This window comes from Nesoenas mayeri, assembly GCF_963082525.1.
Source record: "Nesoenas mayeri genome assembly, chromosome: 20".
Classification (NCBI taxonomy): domain Eukaryota; kingdom Metazoa; phylum Chordata; class Aves; order Columbiformes; family Columbidae; genus Nesoenas; species Nesoenas mayeri.
Window position 1 is genome coordinate 342,292 of NC_137569.1, and position 19,174 is coordinate 361,465.

The 19,174-nt window shown below is 52.0% G+C and overlaps 1 protein-coding gene across 1 annotated transcript in view; it reads left to right on the forward strand.

The window, feature by feature from the left end:
- XAF1 (XIAP associated factor 1) overlaps positions 1 to 9,163 on the forward strand; it is a gene marked incomplete at its 3' end in the record, with an annotated part of 28,354 nt that extends 19,191 nt beyond the window's left edge. Inside the window, exons 9-12 of the mRNA XM_080356821.1 lie at positions 3,487 to 3,623; positions 4,968 to 5,065; positions 8,143 to 8,212; positions 9,101 to 9,163. Coding sequence (XP_080212947.1) covers positions 3,487 to 3,623; positions 4,968 to 5,065; positions 8,143 to 8,212; positions 9,101 to 9,163 — 368 coding nt within the window. The remainder of the gene's footprint in view (positions 1 to 3,486; positions 3,624 to 4,967; positions 5,066 to 8,142; positions 8,213 to 9,100) is intronic.
- Positions 9,164 to 19,174: the final 10,011 nt, after the last annotated feature.

Below are 19,174 nucleotides of genomic sequence, written 5' to 3' on the forward strand. Positions count from 1 at the left end.
TGCTGCGTGCGCTGCCGGGCGCCCGTGCTCCTGCTGGTGCCCCAAATGCTCACAGTGCTCCCCTCTTTAAAGCTAGGCTTAACCTGCAGTGTTGTCACCGTTGTGTGGAAAAGGTGCGTAAGATTCATTGCATTTCAGAAATGAATCCATCCTGAAAGGGAAGATTGCATTTGAAATATATCCGGGCTTGGTAACGTTTTAAGTGTAATCCCTCTAGCATTTTTCACTTTCAAGGTGACAGTAATTGAAAGATGGATTCCTGCAGTTTTGGCATTCATAATTTGACTGAGAAAAGGTCAACTTCTTCATGGAGTCTTGTTTAAACTGGTAGAACGGCATGGAAATGTCACATTGTCTTTCTGATAGTGTCACCGGTGTTTTGATTAACAACAGGTTCAATCTGTAATGCAGAATAAAACCCAAATGCCACGAATAGCTCAACAAGAGCCTAGTCCAAAGTGCTTGAGACACCAATAGAAAGATTTCCCTTGGTTCCGCTAGTTTGGGATCTGCTCTAACTGCTCCTTGCTCCAGGGTAACCGATGCTCAATTTCGATTCACCAGTAAGCAGACAGAGAGCTCTCGGAGTTCATGATTGCAAATCTCCCTAAGCCTGCAAAGCAGAAAAGTGTAGACCCAGGATATATGTCCTGCATATGTCATCATGCATAGCAATGAAGCAGTCTAGAAGAAAGTAAACAAATTAATGCACTTCTGACAACTGGGTTATCGCTGCTTTGCTGTGTTTGGGGGCAGGAAGCAATCTGACTGTCCTACTGTACGTAGGTTTATTCTGCAAAGTCAGGGGGCAGTGAAACGCCACTTCTGTGTCACAGCGTCCCTGTGACAGCCTTGGTGAAGGCAGGAACCGACGCCTGTGCTTTGCTTTTCAGGAAGCAGCTTTCCTTTTCTGGTGCCGGAGAAGGGGACTTGTTTTAGGTGAACCTGCAGTTTGCAATCTTGCTGTGAAAACAGTCTTGCCAGCTGCTTCCCTTAGTGAAGTGCTGTGAGGTATTTCTCTGTGTATTACAGTTGTAACAGCACCAGCTTTTGCAGGGAATCGACTGCGATAAGCAAACCTTCTTTAAAGCTAATCAGCTGAATTGCTGTTTGCCTGGTAGCTAATTGTGAAAAGCAGAGGGACCACTGGAGATGTCACTGCTACTTGAGCAAAACGCTTTTGGTGACGTTGAGATGCCAGGGTGGGACAGGTGACGGGGCCGGGGTGGGACAGGTGACGGGGGCCGAGGTGGGACAGGTGACGGGGGCCGAGGTGGGACAGGTGACGGGGCCGAGGTGGGACAGGTGACGGGGGCCGGGGTGGGACAGGTGACGGGGCCGGGGTGGGACAGGTGACGGGGCCGAGGTGGGACAGGTGACGGGGGCCGGGGTGGGACAGGTGACGGGGGCCGGGGTGGGACAGGTGACGGGGCTGGGCTGTGCAGGCCACCGGCCCCCCGCAGCGTTTTCACGGGTGCGAAATGAGCGTGGCAGTGCTGCCTGCTGGGAGCCCGGCGCCCCTCTGCGCTGCGGGAGAGCGGGTTAGGCCATGGGCTAGGGCACAGTTGGGCATTGGGTCCTGATTTTGGCAAGAGTAGAGAGAAAAATAAACTGTGTGGAAGAGATCACACAGGAGAATAGCGGCCTGGGTTGCTGTTTTGAGTTGAACGACGATGTGCGTTATTTGTGCTCTGAACGGTGCTGGGGGAGCGGTGTGCCAGTTGTTCCCGTCCGGATCGCTGGGCTGGAGCTGCAGCGGTGCGTTCACAGCAGGCGCCGCAGCTCCTGAGCGGGTGCCCGGAACGGGAGAGCAGACAGCTGTCCTCTAGAAAGGCTGGTGTATGCATCGAGGCCAGAGTAGCACACAGCCACTGGAGTCATTTTGTCATTACAAGATATTTATACAGATTTCCAAAGGCAGAAAAGTAGAAAGTGCTGTGGAAAGTATGGGGAAACAAGGCCCAGACTGGTGGCACTGCGCGCCCGCACAGCTGGTCCCGACAGCCCAACGCAGCACCTCTGCCCCCCGGCACCTGCCGCCCCGCTCCTGGGCGGGGAGAAGGGCCGGGGGGGCTCAGGAAGGGCCGGGGGGTCGGGCAGGGCGGAGAGAAGGGCCGGGGGGGCTCAGGAAGGGCCGGGGGGTCGGGCAGGGCGCGGGGGGCCTGCTGCCCCGGCCGGAGGGCGGGCACGCGCCGCCTGGCGCGCTGCGGGGCCCTGGGCAGACAACAGCCCTTCGTGTGCGGCGGGGGCGCGGTAAGAAATCCGTGTCCGGAGGAGGAGCGTGGCGGGAGGAGGCAGCGCGGTGGGGCGGGGGGGGCAGCGCGGTGGGGCGGGGGGGGCAGCGCGGTGGGGCGGGGCGGGGCAGCGCGGTGGGGCGGGGGGGGGCAGCGCGGTGCGGCGGAGCGCGCAGCCCGAGTGTGGCGGGGGACGGAGGTGGCGCGGTCTTTCAGCCGGTCTGGAGGGCGAGGCGCCGGCCCTGCCCTCCGCGCCGCAGCGAGCGGGCCGCCGTGCCTGCCGCCGTGTCTGCCGCCTCTGCCGTGAGGTTCCTTGGCAGGAAAGAGCTTTTGGCGAAAGCGGATGGGATGGATGACAGTGAGCAGGGTGGTGCACCAGCGCTGAGCACCAGCGCTGAGCCCCAGCGCTGAGCCCCAGCGGGCCCGCTCGGAGCGCTCAGCAGCCTGAGCTGCGCGTCCCGAGGCGCTCGGCCGTGTGTTCGGAGGGTCCTTTGTTCACCTGTGTTTGCTCTGCTGCTGCCGTCAAGGTTTGAGCAGAAGTTACGTCTAACAGACTGGCTGCTGTGCTCCACAGTGCACTTTAGACAATACTACATACTTCTCTAGTGGTTTCTTCACTGATGTGTTAGTATATATTGTCTAATTTCCTGGACCTCACAGATCTAAGAGACATGCTTCTGTACAGATCTGCTCAGTTTTGAGTACTAAACCACATTTATCTCCAGAGTATAATTCAGTTACTCTTCAAATTCACACTCAAACATTGCTCAAATGTTAACTGTTAAGAAATAGCTGCAAGGAAGTATGCAAACTCTCATTAAAATGTTGAACGTACTACCTTATGGTTTATTTGCCTATTAAATGTGAGAGGCTTAGTAGTGTTTCCCTTAAATACACCTCAAAGAATTAAACAAGACCATACATCAGCTGATAAGATCTAAACAAATCAAGTAGTGCGAGAGATAATGGAATCATTTTTATTTTGGCCAATGCACATTTTGGAATCCTCTGAATAGCACTTCTGGGCACTGAGTTTGCTCAGAACTGATTTCCCGTTTAGCTGTCTAACCAGGAAGGCTTGCTGTGGGCCTGTTAGACGCTTGGCTGTCCTATGTGACTCTTTCCTATGCCTAGGTATTTGTTTGATGGCATCAAGAAGTCTTTCTCTAGGAAAAAAATGCAGATTTGCTAATTTTGTTAGCAGAACAAAACACAAGCGAAGTTTCTGTTTGTTTGTCGGTTTGTTTTTCAGCCGTTACCCGCAGTGGCACTGCGGGTGCCCTGCCATGTGAAACTCCGCACTGTGCCCGTGTGCTGTGCTGCCTATGGCTGCGTTCCAAACCCGCCGCCTGGACCAGGACTCCAGAAGAGCCTCCGAAGCAGCTGAAGGTAAATGAGAAGACTGCAGGCAGGTCTCAGCAGTGACAAATAAGGACCCGTCATGTTTTCTGCTGTCGGTGAGTGCTGAAGTTGTCCTCTTTCCAGTCCTTAATCAGAATGCATTTCGCTACGTCTGTAATGTGGCTGAAGATGCCAAAATGAAACTCATCCAAGCTGCTATTTTAAAGTGCTGCCCCAGCTATGTTATAGTGCACAGAGAAAAGGCTACGTAGAAATACTGCCTTTTTCTAACATAAAAATGGTGTTTGCAGATCAAGGAAACATACTACGGCGGCTTCCTTGCTTTTAATAATGTAGTGGGACAGGCGCTTCTTTCTTTTCCCAGTGCAGCAAAGAGCTTTAGATGATAAAGCCCTGCAACCAAATGGCACCGTTATTTTGCAATGTCATCATTGGTGGGGCGATGATACTCGTGGAGCTATCCTGGCCTGACTTTTCCCAGGTTTTTTGGGAACTTGGCTTACATGGGATTAACAAGTTTAAGAATGCTGAACAAGCAGCGTGAAGCTGCAGTTCCTTGGTGTCTTAGTGGGCCCCAGCTCGTGGAGTGAAGTCTGTTGAAAGAGGAGGTAGCTGAAAAAAGTTGAATTGTACGCTGTTCGTTCTTGATGTTCCTGGCTCTAATATCACCCTTACCGTATTTTCGTTCTCCTTGTGGTGGTGTCAGCTAAGGGTATTACTGTTTTCTTGCCCCGCCAAGGACTCAGTTCTACTGTAGAATAATGTTCTAGACATGGGCCGTTGCACTTTAAATGGCAGAGAGGGTGTGTGAATGTCAAATCTGAGTATCTGAAGCAGCAATTCAGCCAGCATTCTTTAGTGTTCCTGACGTGGATGTGAAGAGGCAACACTGCCTGGTTTGCTCCTCTGTTCTCGGCTCTGTTGCAGCAAGGCTGGGTGGCTTTGGGGAGGGCTCTTTGCTTTCCCAGGGCTCTCTTCCTGCCCATGGGAAGGGGGGAACGGGAGCACGACGTGATGTGCCGTGTGGGTAGACATGCAGCAGTGTTTTGGTAGGCTGCAGATCCTGTTTTTCTGTGCTTTATACAGAGAGTAACTGAGAAATCTGAAAGCAACCGGAGTTTTCCTGGCGTTTAGCATAGATGGATACAGGCCAAAGATGCCTGTCTGTAGAAGTTGCACTCTATCTATCATGAACTCTGTGCAATAAATCCATAGTTCAGGTTTAAGACAGCTCCCAGTGTCAGCTCAGTATTGATTCCGCTGCTAACTTTATTGCCAGAGGAGTGACACTCTGAAGAACAGTTGGGCTGCAGTTTTCTAAGCCTTAAAGCATGTGGGGCCAGCTCTCCAAAGCTGTATGCTTGGTTTAAGGTGCAGATGGGTAACCGGTGCGAATTTCCAGGCCTCCTCATGAGTGAGACGCCGGATTCTGAGCAGTCCGTGGGCGCTAGGCATGTCATCTGTTCATCGTGAGTTTTGAAAATGCTTTTGGGCACAACAACCTACAGTTAAAAACTGACGTAGGGAGCCTGCTTCCCATTGACTTTTAAAGGAGTTTAGACCCTGTACTGCACTTGCTCATTGCATGTCTTCTGATTTAACCTTTACTTGTTACAATTATTGTGTATTATTTGTCCAGGAGAACCTAGGGGCTCCAGGGAAGGATGGGGCTACATGGTGTCGGTCAGCACACGCGCCAGTCAGAAGACGCACCCCTGCCTCAGGGGGCTCCCTGCCACTCATGCCAGATTTTCCTATGTGGCATTTGGTATTTTCAAGTGTTAGCATTATTAGTTTAACATATTAGAGGAAATGTAGTCTGGTTCAAAAGGAATGACTGTCTGACAAGTTAAATAAGACGTCTTTAGATGGTACACTTGTTGTGATGTTGGGTCTGGGGTTTGGAGCCTCACGCGTGGCTTGTGCGGAACACGTGCAGTGTCACCACGGTTGCTCTGGAGCGCAGCGCTGCGTGCGGGCCGGAGGAGCCGCGCGCTCAGCGCAGCGCTGGTTCGGAGCAGCGGGCAGGCAGCGCTGGAGCAGAGGCTGCAGGCTCTGCCGGCGCTGGGGCACGCGCAGCGGCAGGGCTGCTGGAGCCGTGCGCGAAGCGGTGCGGCTCGTGGAGCGTCCGGACCCCCGCGGAACAGGACTTTTTGGGGCTGGATGCTCTCACTGCTTTTGTTTTGCCTCGGAGGCTGGTGTTTCATCGGAGAGCTGGAAGAAGTTCAGGTGCAGGCTGATTGTTCATCAGCGATGTTACTGGTGCAGTGGTGCCATAGGAGAATCAATGCTTCTCCCAGGAAAAGCTGGTTCATGCTGAAGACTTTTCTTCTGTGATATCGTGCCGGAAATCGGCCCCAGGGGACTGTGAAAACAGCAGTGAGCCCATGGATAGAAGAGCTGGCCCAAGGAATGTTTTAGAAGTAAGAGGTTTGAGCGCTCAACTGCCCTTTTGTAAAGAGTCCATCCCTGAAAGAAATGCGCAGCTGCTGCACAAGGGTTGCTTCTATCTGCTGTTTCCCACATGGCTACTTGCTGATCCTTAGGTCTGACCCTCCCCTGAACGGACTAATCTTTCTCTCTCGCTGAACTCAGCAGAGCCTGCAGATGGTCTGAAGGCTGTATTTGCCTTTGAACGATGATATCAAAGCATGACATTTTCTTCTGAGAGACGGTTTGGTTTTGTAGGGAGTTTTTGTTAGGTTTCTTTTGTCACGGAGACAGTTCAATGGTGCTTTTGGAATTTACCCAAGAAAATTAGTAGCTCTTTCCACTAATAGCCAGCTATGCTTTGCATCCTTGGATCCGTTGAAATTCTTCATTCCTTTTCTTTTTCTGGCTTTGGTATGACCTATGAAACACTGCACATCGTTGGGTGAATCTGAAAAAGGAATGATTCTAGTAACTGCATCTGATTTTCCAGAAAGCTCGTTCAAAGGCACAGAAGACATGTTAGTGCGTATTCCAAGCACCCAATACCAGCTCTGGCCATAGCGTGAGTTGGAAACGTGAGGTGTAGCAGGAAATCCTGCACTCTGAGGAGCCCGTTAGTAGGGGCGTACCCAGACCCATTTTGTTTCACAAATTGAAAATCCTAACTATCTGAGAGAATAATAAGGCTTATACCTACTAATTTGAACATTATGTCCTTTTTATTATGGGAAGAAGGCTCTACAATGTAGGTATTATCATCACATAATGCCTAGCGTGTGCCATTCTGAGATTTAGATGGCCACTCTGGGATAATAATTCACACCTTGCCGGGACTTTAAGTCTAGACTGAAGTCTCACATGCAGGTTTATTCTGCAGGGTTCAGAAAGTGGTGCCGCACTGAGCTCTTGTGCTCGCTGAGCGCGGTGTGAGAGGCAGGGAGCCACGCTCTGCCTTGGAGAGGCTGCGCTCAGGTCAGCACGACACCACGAGCAGGATGCCTCGTTCTTTGAGTGCCTCCTGCAGTTCTTGTGCTTGCTGAACAACACGGGATAAGAGGCAGGCTGGTCTCCTTCCGTCTGTGCGGTGTTGCCTTGCGTGGACTAGCTCTTACAGCACAGCTAGGGCAGTGGGACATCACATAGCTTCAAGTCTCCATGTGTTGGCTGGCTTCTATCTCGAAATGGTGATCTTGGCAAAAAATAGCATATTGCAAGTTACGTCTTGTGAGCAGTGAAGGGGTGTAGCATCACTTAGTACAAGTGTTTGGATTGTAGGCATCAAGGAAAAAGGCTGCCTGTGACAGGAATGGTTTTCTTTCCTTGCGTGTTTTCAGACCGGAGCTCTGAGCTGCCTCGGGTGCCTGGGGCAGAACACGTTGCTGACCGCAGCCGGCCCTCCCCACGCACCAAGTGCTGAATTGCAGGCTGCGTCACCAACAGTAATGTACTGAATTGACTTTGCGGTCGGCAACAGGTGCATTGCTATGAAAGAGATGGAAAGGGTTGGGCCTTGGCTTGTTAGACGTCCGGAGTGCGCCCAGGCTGTGATGAACAGCGAGTTCAAAGCTGGCAGCCAGATAAATTGCTGGAGTTAAAGCTTTGGTCGGAAATGAATGGTTATGAAGTAAGAATTGCTATTAATATTCTCTCGCTGATTTAATTAGCCGGAGTGCGGCGCTAAGGTCTGACTCAGAAGGGCTGTTCGCACAAAGGCCGGTGCGGGGTGCTCTGACGAGGCGCGCTGTCCGAACCGGCCCCTCGCTGCCCCGCGCGGGCCCGGGCGCGCGGGCGGCGGGTGCGGGGCTGCTCGCGACCGGGGCGGGGACGCAGCGTTCGGGTGGAAAGTGTTTCTGACTTGCTCAGGTTCTCCTGCTCTCACCTGCAGGTTCTGTTTGAGTAGCATCAGCTCTAACAATGTTGTGACTTCAGCCAGCAAAAAAAGACATGGGTGTTAGGTGGTCTGTTTCCTGCAAACTGGCATTTTGCAAGATATAAGGTTAAGAGAGAGTGTATAAGTACTTATACGTGTTTTATTGACCGACCGATCAAAGTTGGGATGACTTGTTTTCTCAGCGTCAGCTAAAGATTGGGTGTTTGCTGCGGGTTGCCTCAGACGGGCAGGTCAGCCGGAAGCCGTCTGCTCCGTGTCGCGCTGCAGAACTCAGACGTTGGACCATTACTGGGTAAATCTTGACCTTGCTTGTAGTAAACACGACTGGCAGTTGATCTTTAACTTAATTAATAGCAAAGGATTTTGTTTGCAGAAGTGATTCTAATTGTCCTTTTGCAATTTCCTATCCCTGAGACAATCAGCACCATTGATTGTAATGTTAAATTCAGTTATTTCAGAAAATTCATTAGCATGCTAATTCTTAACTGCTATGTAGCATTCAGCTTTCTTTTTCATCAAACCATGGGCTTGAGTTTAGTAGCTGACGGTGGCTGGGGAACTGAAGAACAAATCGCAGGAGAACCACCTGTTCTTCAGAAAGGCAGTAAAGAAGGAAATGTGGGTCATGGATTCCTGTTGAAAGCTGGACGAGAACAGAACCAGAACAAAAGCTTTATTTCAGCAGGACTGTTGGCACTGAAAAAGGCTGAGACGGGAAAGGTAGGAAATACACCCGCCTGTTCTGCAAAGCCATCAGCTCAACAGTAGTGATGTAAAACCGGAACAATCTGGCAAGTGAGGACCCACATTAGCTCTTAGAGCCAGATTCTTATACCTTTATTCAAGCGGAGTCCAATATCGCTCGGTAGTAGAGCACAGTGGAGTGTCGAGGTGATGAGAAAGCAGAGCGCGCTCTGTTGCGGGGCAGCGGGGAGCTCCGGGCAGCGCTGCTCGGCACGTGGAGGAACTTACTGAACTTTCTCTGACGTTCCCATCTCGATTTGCCTGTCAAGGTAGATGTTTGGGTTTTGAGTTGCATGGATGCCTGCGCCCGGAGATTCCCGTGTAGGTTTCTGGAGAAAGTGAGAGAAGTTCCCAGCTCCATGTTTGATGTCATTCTTCCTCCTTTCTCCCACGCCAGAGTGAAGGGCTGTTAGCGCTCTGTCCTTTTGTTTGATAGTCTCCTTTTGAAGATTCAAAGACGAAGAAGCCTTTGAGTATTATCTCCGCAGACAGTGGGTAGACGATAGGGAAGCTCAGAATCAAGGAATGCTCCCCAGTTCTTGTGAGGATCATTTGGGGTTAATTTCGAGGGTAGATTTTTGTGTCACTTCAGGAGACACTGAAGAGATTCATAATAATGCTCCGTGCTGGTATCAACAATGGCCACCAACAAAACATGGGTAAGCTCAAGCAGGGATGGGCCATCAGCAGTTACTTGTAGTGGTGCTTTGGCTTTTATTGTTTTTCTGATGCGATTGAAGAGCGTGAAGGAACACAGTTAAACCAGAAGGTGATTTCTACCAGTGCCATGAATTCAATAGCAGCAGTTTTTTCCGTAGACGTTTGATCCAGTTTCAGCTTTGCTCGCCGTCTGTTTTCCTGCGGAGCAGCGAGGCGTTTGGCTTTCCTCCACTCCCCCGCTGGCTCTGGCCGTGGTCAGCGTTTCGTTTTCTGGAGGAACCTCCTGCACCTGCCCGCCTGCTCTGGCTGGCTTGCAGGTCATCTCCTCCCCTCAGGACACATCGTTGGTGTGGTTTGAGATGTCGTGTGTCCAGAAGGTAATGCAAACGTAGTCAGTGTTTGTATAAGACAGTAGCTGGTGCTCTCTTGAAACCACTTTTCCATTTTACTGTGGAAACGGACATGGGTCGGTTGTTTCTGCCGTCGGTCTGCGGGGGCTGTGCCGCCGCTGCTGCTCATTTCAGGTTCTCTGGGTCTTGCTGAAGGAAACTGAAGTCCTAGAAGCAAACTGCAAGTCTGGTCAGATAATACACAATTTTGCATTCCAGTCATAACCCTGCAGAAGTTCCAGCTGTCAGAATCCATCACTGCAATTCTAACATAATTATTATAAATGTAATCTGCTTAGCACCCCGGGATGTTTGCTCTGATAGGCAGTGAAATGGCCCTATGGACATGCTAGAGACAGCATTTCTGTGCCACTCTTTTTCAGATATTGTTCTACAAAATCAAGATGCTTGTCATTCAAAGCTGTGCTTCTAGGAAGGTACTAAGGGTATAATTTCTCTAAATTAAACTGCAGCATTTGTACCCATTAATGGGACAAAACCAGTCTGTGTGTATTTCGAACGGCTGACTGCTCATCTCCCGTGGCTGTGCGGCTCCGCGGGGCCGCGTTCCTGTGCGGAGCTGTGATCGCGGTGGTGCGTTTCCTGGCAGGTCTTTGTGAGCGGCTGTGGTCAGTTTTCAGATAGCACATGATAGTGTTTTTAATTATAGCCAAGAAATGAAGTGTTTGAGATTATGCTGGAGAAAGCATCACACAGGTGATACAAGAAAACTTTGAGCTGTTGAAGTACTATTGGTGCCATTGATTTTCAATTAATATTCAGTATTGACCATTACTATAAAGAAGATGGCAACACACTGTAGCAGATTTATGGATGTTTTTAGAAGCCATTGATTTTTTTTCTTGCTATGCAGCTGCTTCGCGTGAGAAGGCACACGTGGAAACAGGCTCCAAGGATTTCCTCCTCCCGGTGGCAGGAGGCAGCGGGGAGTCTGTGTGCCCTGTGCGGCGCGGGCCGTTCGCCGCCGCGGCGCCGTGCAGTCGGACTGTGCCGGCCCGGCCGCTCTCGGGCACTGCGGTGTTGGGACGCAGAGCTCGGGTTCCTTCGGCCGCGGTAAATCCCGTGATCAGCGTGGGAATCGGGAATGGCATGTGGTCAGGGGTCAGGCCATAGCTGGCAGATTTAGATAATTTGAAGTAAGGAAACTTCACGTGCTGCTCCTGGGTGAACTGGAGTCTGAGTGAGTCACGTAAGGCTCTGTTTTGTAAAAGCGAACAGAAAATTTGAGATATGAGTATCCGTAAGCGCCTTTATTCCAATAATAGTAATAAGAGGGGGGAAAAAAAGCCAACCACAACCCACAAACAACGCGGACAATAACTGCAGTGTCAATCAGAAGGTTGACGTGGGGTCAGGAAGAAGATATTTTGGTCCCTGCTCAGACCAAACTGTCTGTTCTGTACGTCTGGGGAAGGTGTACAGCCATGTCTCTTGCTTGTCTCTGTTCCGCAGAAGGCAGAGCTGCTTTCCTGTGCCCACGGAACCCGTCACCGGGGGGAAGCAGAGCTGCAGTGCTGGAAAAGAAAGGCTGGGTCATGACCTGGCACAGTCAGGGCAAGTTCTTACATCCATAATTAACCGCTCGGACCATCTTGTTTCCACGTATCCTGAGCTGCTGCACATTCTGTAGGAATTTCCTAAGTTTCAAATTGTGAGGGAACAACATTTTCTGGAGAACCCATGAAACTGCGGTCTGCCTGTTTTTCTCCTAAGACTATGATTTCTTCCACTGGTTTAGGTTATTAGTAGGTATTTGTGAATCCATTTTCAGCAGCTGACAAGGCAGGTGAAATTGGAGTAACCCTAAATGCGTCTGTCTGCCAGCAGTCACTTCTAAATGTGGACAAGGCTGTCAGGGCACATCAGATGTCCCTCCTGAGCAGAACAAAGCTAACCATGCGGGCTAATAACAGCCATTGATCTGAGAAATGGACACGTGTCCCAGAGGTTTGGTCAAGACGCCCTGCAACAGGCAGAAATCGGGTCCTACGTCTTAATCACGTTACAAGGAGCTGGGTTATTCCATCCTTTTGTTACATAAAAGGCTGGTGGAAAGCAGTGCAACATGTCGGGTTCGGCTGCGGCGGTGGGTGTGGTGTTTCCGTCCCTCGCCGGGCAGTTTGCCGTGCCCAGCGCTGCCGAAGGGCGGGAGCTGGCGCGTCCCCGTGCAGGGGGGCGGCGGCAGGAATCGGGGTGGCGGGGACGCCGCGTGGCGTCGTTCCTGAGAGCTCGGGGGGCGCCGGCAGGGTGAACGGAGGCCAGAGCGCTTGGGTGTTCTGGGCTTTCTCGGTGCTATGCTGCTGACACAAGGAGCCAGGAGGGTTTCTTCGGAGATCATGCAAATCAATGTATAGTGAAGAAAAGGCTTTATTGAGTATGTACTTTAAATGTTATTACGGGCACAACTCTGGCAAAGGCAAATCAGCACTTACGGTTTATTGCTAAGTGCTGTAGGTCTCACGGTGCTGTGTTATAAAAATGATATTATATTAAATGTATTGCAGTGTGTGGCTTTTACAAAGCCCAAGAGTAATTCTTGGAAAAGCAGGCTCATTCTGTCCCTATAGGGTTCACAAAGAACTGCAACTTTGTAGTGAGGGGAAACAGCTGCACTGTTTGTCTTCATCATTTTAGGTTGTTGTGCAGTATTCGGGCTGGGAAATGCGCCGTGTAAGTCAGCCACTCCGGTACTTCCCGGTGCAGCTGTGCCCCGGTTGCTGCAGCTCGGCTGCCCGCGCTGCGGCAGCGATGCCCCTGTCTGTGTCTGTGCTGGTGGGAGCGCGGGTGGGCGCACTGGTGGGAGTGCTGGTGGGCGCACTGGTGGGAGTGCTGGTGGGCGCACTGGTGGGAGTGCTGGTGGGCGCACTGGTGGGAGTGCTGGTGGGCGCACTGGTGGGAATGCTGGTGGGCGCACTGGTGGGAGCGCGGGGGGCTCCTGCGCGGAGGTTGACAGGCTGCGGCTGCGCTGGAGCCGGGCTGTGAGGGGATCCGCTGAGCTGCCCGGGCGGATGCGCGTCCCGCGCCGCTGCGGGCATCCACCGCGGCGTCGGATCCGTGCAGGGTCTGTCACCGCTGCGTGCGCTCCTGAGCGTGAGTGTGGCATCCCTGCCACCTCAACCCATGTGTTACCTCCAGGACTTGAAATACAATGCTGGAATGTCGAAGGAAGATTTAGCATTTAAACAGGGAAGGAAATTCCACCTTGGGGTTATTGACGGGTTCTGATTTATTCATGACATGAATAATGTTGTCTGGGTAGGGCAGTGCGCGCAGTCACACCTCCAAGGATTCATGGTTCACGGTCTTCTTCCTTCGCACTTTGTAAGAGCAGAAAAATGAGCCGTGTGACAGGGAAATCAGAAATAATATTAGAAATATTTCAGGAATTTAGTGAGCATTCAGAGCTTCAAGCCCTTCTTGTTCTAGGATAAACTTCTGGGAGAAAAATATTAAATATGTTTTTTTCTACCCTCTCTGTAGAATTAACAACTTGGAGCAAAGAATTCTGTCAGCTGGGTGCTTCATTGTTTGGGTGCTTTCTGTAGGAATTGTATTTGCAAACAAAGGGAAAAAATAAGACTAAAAGGATAAAGAGAGTGAAGCCGAGTTCGGCAGCAGCTGTAGCACCAGGGTGGCAGACAGGTGTGTTTATGCAGGACTGCAGTTTAGCGATTAGTTTGGTAGGAAACGATGCCGCTCACAGGGGTGCATTGCACATACATCTAAATTTACAGAGGTCTGAACTATAGCATCAGATGTGATTTAATATACTATTTTTTTCATGTTTCACACACCTCACCCCCATGAATATGCCAAAGATGAACATAAAGGTCAATGCAGAGCTGTGCCTGTAGTGCTGCTGGTGCAGCAGTGATTTGAAACCGTCATTCCTTGGTGTGGCTGGAAAAACGCTGTAGCAGGTGCTGGGTAATGCAGAGAGGTAAATGTGTTTGGGGTGGGAGCTCAAATCTGTTGTGCTGCTGTTCAACCTAAGTCTTCAAAATCTTACCTGGTATGTGTTATTTCCTGATCCAGCAAGTGAGATTTGTGCCCATCATCAGTTTCTATGTTCAGAGTGACAGCAGCTGGCAGCATTTCAGGGTGTGACCTGCATTTACAGGGCCCCGCTGACCCCCTTTTGAGTGTGTATATATTTATTTAAATGATTTGTCTACTGATATATCGCAGCTTGGTGAAATGAGTTGTTACCACATTAACCTTTCAAGCACTTAAGTCCAGTTTAAGTGATTATTAGATCAAATTTGACAGAATATTGGCTATTACCACAGCTTATCTGACATCTACTGTAATGCAGCACTTTGGGTTTTTCCTGGAGCACCACCAGCGTCCGAGCGTTTCGGTCAGAACCCCGGTTTTCATTTCTCAAAGCGGTGCCGTCGCTGCCCGCGTGTTCAGAAGCGGCTCCACAGACGTGGGGCCGTCTTTTTAATAAACTAGACAGGCCGAGCTGTTCACTCGCTCACTGTAGAGCATTTCCTACACACCTCGGTAATTTTTTCAGATTCTTTCTGAGCTCCCCCCAGTGTTTCAACCATTAGCAGTTCTGAGCCTTTAAAAATACCTGGGTGTCACCTGTAACCCGCAGTCACATTTCGGGAGCTGCGCCTGGTGGTTAAGGGATGAAAAAATAAGAGAGAAAAAGAAATGAAACCGCACACTTGCGCATAGATAATATTAGCTAAGACATCTGGATGAATATCATCGCTTGAAGCGATTTTCATACTATTGCTTCTGGTATTTGAGGAGCAAATAGCCTCTCATTTAATTTATACCGTAATAAAAACTCCTATTGATTTTAATAAAATGGAAGACGATCATTTTGAATGAAATCCCTAAGGCAGCTTCTCCATAAAAACTGACTCTTCTTATTTTCTTTGCACATGTACATTGTAATTCATGTCTGATAACAGTGAACTGGGACTCTGTTCCTGAGAAGCTGGGGAATAGTTTTGAGTAAAGAGTGTGAAGAAAGCCGTCATTAGAAAATCGGTGTTTGGAGAGCTGAGCCCAGCCCCGCCGCCGGCCCGCTGCTGCACCGCCCACGGGGACGCGCGCCGTGTCCTCCTGCCCCGCCGCGCTCCTCCCGAGGTGACCGCGTGTGGGTGACAGACGGTGCTGCCATCGCCCGCCCGCGCTGCCGCCAGCTCCTCCTGCCCCGGGCCCCGCGGAGCGAAGGGCCGGAGCGGCGGCAGAGCAGCGGGAACGGGAACAACGGGGCGTCCTGGGGCATGGGCTGCACCCCGAGCTGCCGCCCAGCCTTAAACCTGGGCTGTGCCGGGCTGGTCGGGAGCTGTGCCGGGCTCTTCAGGAGCTGTGCTGAGCTGTGCCGAGCTGTGCCGGGCTCTTCAGGAGCTGTGCCGAGCTGTGCCAGGCTGTGCCGTGCCGTTCGGGAGCTGTGCTGCGCTGTTCTGTGCTGTTCGGGAGCTGTTCGGGCGCTGTGCCGGGCTGTTCGGGAGCTGTGCTGCGCTGTTCTGTGCTGTTCGGGAGCTGTTCGGGCACTGTGCCGGGCTGTTCGGGAGCTGTTCGGGCACTGTGCCGGGCTGTTCGGGAGCTGTTCGGGCGCTGTGCCGGGCTGTTCGGGAGCTGTTCGGGCGCTGTGCCGGGCTGTTCGGGAGCTGTTCGGGCGCTGTGCCGGGCTGTTCGGGAGCTGTTCGGGCGCTGTGCCGGGCTGTTCGGGAGCTGTTCGGGCACTGTGCCGGGCTGTTCGGGAGCTGTTCGGGCGCTGTGCCGGGCTGTTCGGGAGCTGTTCGGGCGCTGTGCCGGGCTGTTCGGGAGCTGTTCGGGCGCTGTGCCGGGCTGTTCGGGAGCTGTTTGGGCGCTGTGCCGGGCTGTTCGGGAGCTGTTCGGGCGCTGTGCCGGGCTGTTTGGGAGCTGTTTGGGCGCTGTGCCGGGCTGTTCGGGAGCTGTTCGGGCGCTGTGCCGGGCTGTTCGGGAGCTGTTCGGGCGCTGTGCCGGGCTGTGCCGGGCTGTGCAGCTGGCAGCGTGGGGCCGCTTTGGAGAGTGTCTGCATCGATGTACCACGTTCCTGAAAATGCACACACCAAAAACACCACTTAAAACTTTTGCTAAGACTCGCTGTTGTACAGGCTGTGCTGTTTTCTCATTTTATTGCTATCTTAAGGGAAATAAGGAATTATTTTCACATCAGATTTATACAGTCAATAAGACATGAGTTGAATAGTGAATAAGCAGCCTGGAGGAAATGGCTTTGTCACAGCGTATAAGGATCTGGTGAGAGCATTTCATTATCTCTGCTATGTGACTGCAATTCGGGGCAAAAAGAGCCATTCTTATTTTGTCCTGCTTCCTCGCTGGCTTTTTTTCTTTCTCAATTTGTTTGTTAATTATGGAAAGATTACGTAATACAGAAACTGAGGCTCTGATTCCACAGGGTATTTAAATGCATGCCTAACTTAGGGCATGGAATTAGGTCACTTGGCTTGCCTGGAATTGTATTTATTTGAAACCGTATTATTGCTGCACAAGGTAAAGATTTTCTGATAGAATATGAAGAGGTGAGGCCACAAGGTGACCCGCTGGCCCGCAGTTAAAAAGGATCATTTCCTCAGAAATTCAGGCCAAAACCTCGTAGCATTGAGAACGTGCACGTCCCTCTCGCGTCCGTCGCTCCCCGCGCTGGTGCCCCGAGCAAGCGCTGCGGTGCACGGCCGCGCCTGGCCGGCGGCACAGCGCTTCTGCTGATGGAGCCGTGGGTGTCCGAGTCAGGCTTTGATTCCTTGGAACGTAGCGGCAGGTTGTTTGTCAGCATGCTGAACACTGAACGGGCAAGGTGATCGCACCCCTGTTCCCTGGCCTGCCGTGTAAATCAGGGAGGTGACACGTTCTCAGTCCCCAGAGGACAGTTTGCAGAACAGATGGAGGCTGTGGAGTGCAGTGACTTTGAAAGACTTGTTTGAAAATCTCCCCCGTATTACACTGGATGTGGACCCAGAGACCGGCGGATTGTACAACGGATTGTCCCCGCCCCGGGCCAGGGCCGCTGTGAACCGAGCGGGCTCCTCCTGCACGGCCCTGCGCGGGCCGGCCGCGCTCCGCAGCGCGCGGGCGCTAACGCGGGCTCAGCACCGCTGTGTGCCGGACGGCCCGTGCCATCCTGCTCCCGGCGCCGGAGCCGCCTCGTGTCCCGAGGTGCGGCAGAGGCTGCCTGCGCATCCGCACGGCCCCGTCCCTCGACCAGCCTCTGTCCCTCTGCACGTGTCTGTGCCTTCACGGTGCGGTGACCGCGGTGGGGATGTGGGTATCTGTAAGAAAACCAGAGACACCCTGGCCGCCTTCCATTTGTCTTATTCATGAAGGCAAATTTTCTTCCCTTGCTTTATGTAATTGTCTTGTCCTCAATCTAATATTCCAGTTTTATGAGGGACAACAAATCAATACTCTCTTTTTTGAAAACTGCTGATAAATCGATTGCTGGTGTCTGCCTGCATGCTACGGTTGTATTAGATGTCAGCAGTAATTAATTTTTAAAGGAAATTGTTCTTGCTGGTTTTTGAACGTCGGCTCCGATTCCATCTGCGCAGGCGGTCGCTCCCTGCCGGGGCGCGTTCCTGGCTGCGGTGCGGGCAGAGCCTGCCCGCGGGGCAGCGCAGCGGTGACGCGTCCGCACGGCAGCTCCAGGGAGCCCCTCACGCCATTTTCATGTTAAATATGTCACTTTGGCCAACTGAGACAAAGATATATATCCCTTTGGAAAAAAAGAATAACCATCTTTACCAATGTAGAAGAAAAAGATCCGCAAGGTCTCCTTCTACTGCTTTACAGACACATTTGCTGTTGTATCCTATGTACTTTGAAGGAAAATCAAACCTCAGCTTTTCTCGCTGGCGTACAAATTACTTCTTGTTAAAAACCCAACTGAACTGAGCTCTCATTAGAAGTTTTTAGAGAGACTACAGATAAACAGGAAGGACACCACCTGTCCCCTCCTGCTTCTCCTCACCGGCGATGGTGTGTATTTCATGAGGCTTTGCCCAGGTGCTCTGCCCGTGGGGTCGAGTGAGGAGGCGCAGCCGCTCTCGCTGCCGGCGACCCGCGCGGCCAGCTCAGGGAATATCGGTCCGTTTGTTCCACGTCGAGGGGCGCTGGAGACCCCGTTCTGGGCTCTGCGCGCTGCCTCCGCAGCGGTGCTGCCGCAGCCTTCCCCTCGCTGCGTACGCGGGACGGGCAGACAGCGCAATCCCGCCGTTCGTCCGAGCTCGTCTGGAAGCACGCACCGCGCGCAGGTCTCGGTGGGCACAGGGCTGATGCGTGGCCGTCATTTCACCCACCACCGACAGAAAACACTTCTGCGGGTGAGGTGCCGGGGTCCAAAGTGCTTGACGGGTGGGGAGCGAGGTAACAAACGCAGATCTGCTCTGAGTTGTGGAAAGTTTGTAATGAGGGCATCTTGGGCCAAGTTCATTTTTGTAGAAGCTCTGCTCACAGCTGCCCTTCTCAAAACATTGCGATGGCAGAAAATTTGAGTCCCACTCACTGATGCAGGGGAAAATGCAGGATATGGGCATATGTTTATTGTATTTATGATTGGTGCTGGCGATGAGTCTGTGTTGGCACAGTCCCGGTTTGCTGCTGTTCTGCTGGGGGCCATGCACACATCCCATAGGGGACTGGCATGAGCTCCCCATGTGGCTGTGGGCAAGTCACCTGCATCCCCCGCAGTGCATGTTGGGATGATGGTGTCTAAGGTTTGCTGGTCCTCTTTGTGCTTAAAACCCCTTCAGGGCAGTGCCAAAGCTGGGATGTCTGCTGCTCTGGGTCACGGTCCAGCCTTAAGCCTGGGGACGCCGCTCATCCCAGCGCCCCCGGGTCAGCCTGGTCTGTGCAAGACCCTCCTCAGAGCAGCGTCCGTGTGACCGTGGCAGCCTGTCCCCTGTGCCGCGTCCCAGCGCGGTCCTACAGCGTGTCCGCTCGCCCGGCGCGGTGACAGCTGCTGCGGGGCCGAGGGGCCGGGCTGCGTGAGGAGCTGTAGGTGTAAAGGTGTGCGGAGGGGAAGATGGAGCCGTGCTGACTCTTCCGACCTCTTCTTTAAAAACATTTGGCACTGCAGCATTCAAAAGGTCCGGTAGCATATTTTTCAATAAATCTTGCATGTGGCAGTTATGTTTCCCATACTGTGCTGGAAAAAGGATTACAGTATTTACTGCAAAGGCAGGAAGATTGATTCTCACTTGGAAAATCTGCCAGATTTCTTGATTTAGAGAACTGATGATTGGTGGAGTGCTTAGACTTGATTTATATCAAGTTTTCTCTCTCGCTTGCTTTCCCTCCTCCTTTCCCCTCTGCGTGTTCTTTTTATGTTAACATGAGTTCGTCGTATTCTGAATGGTTCTCCGTTTAACAAATACTATTTTCTTTGGATGTTTTTCATATTCAGGTCAAAATTCTCTTTTCTAATCCTT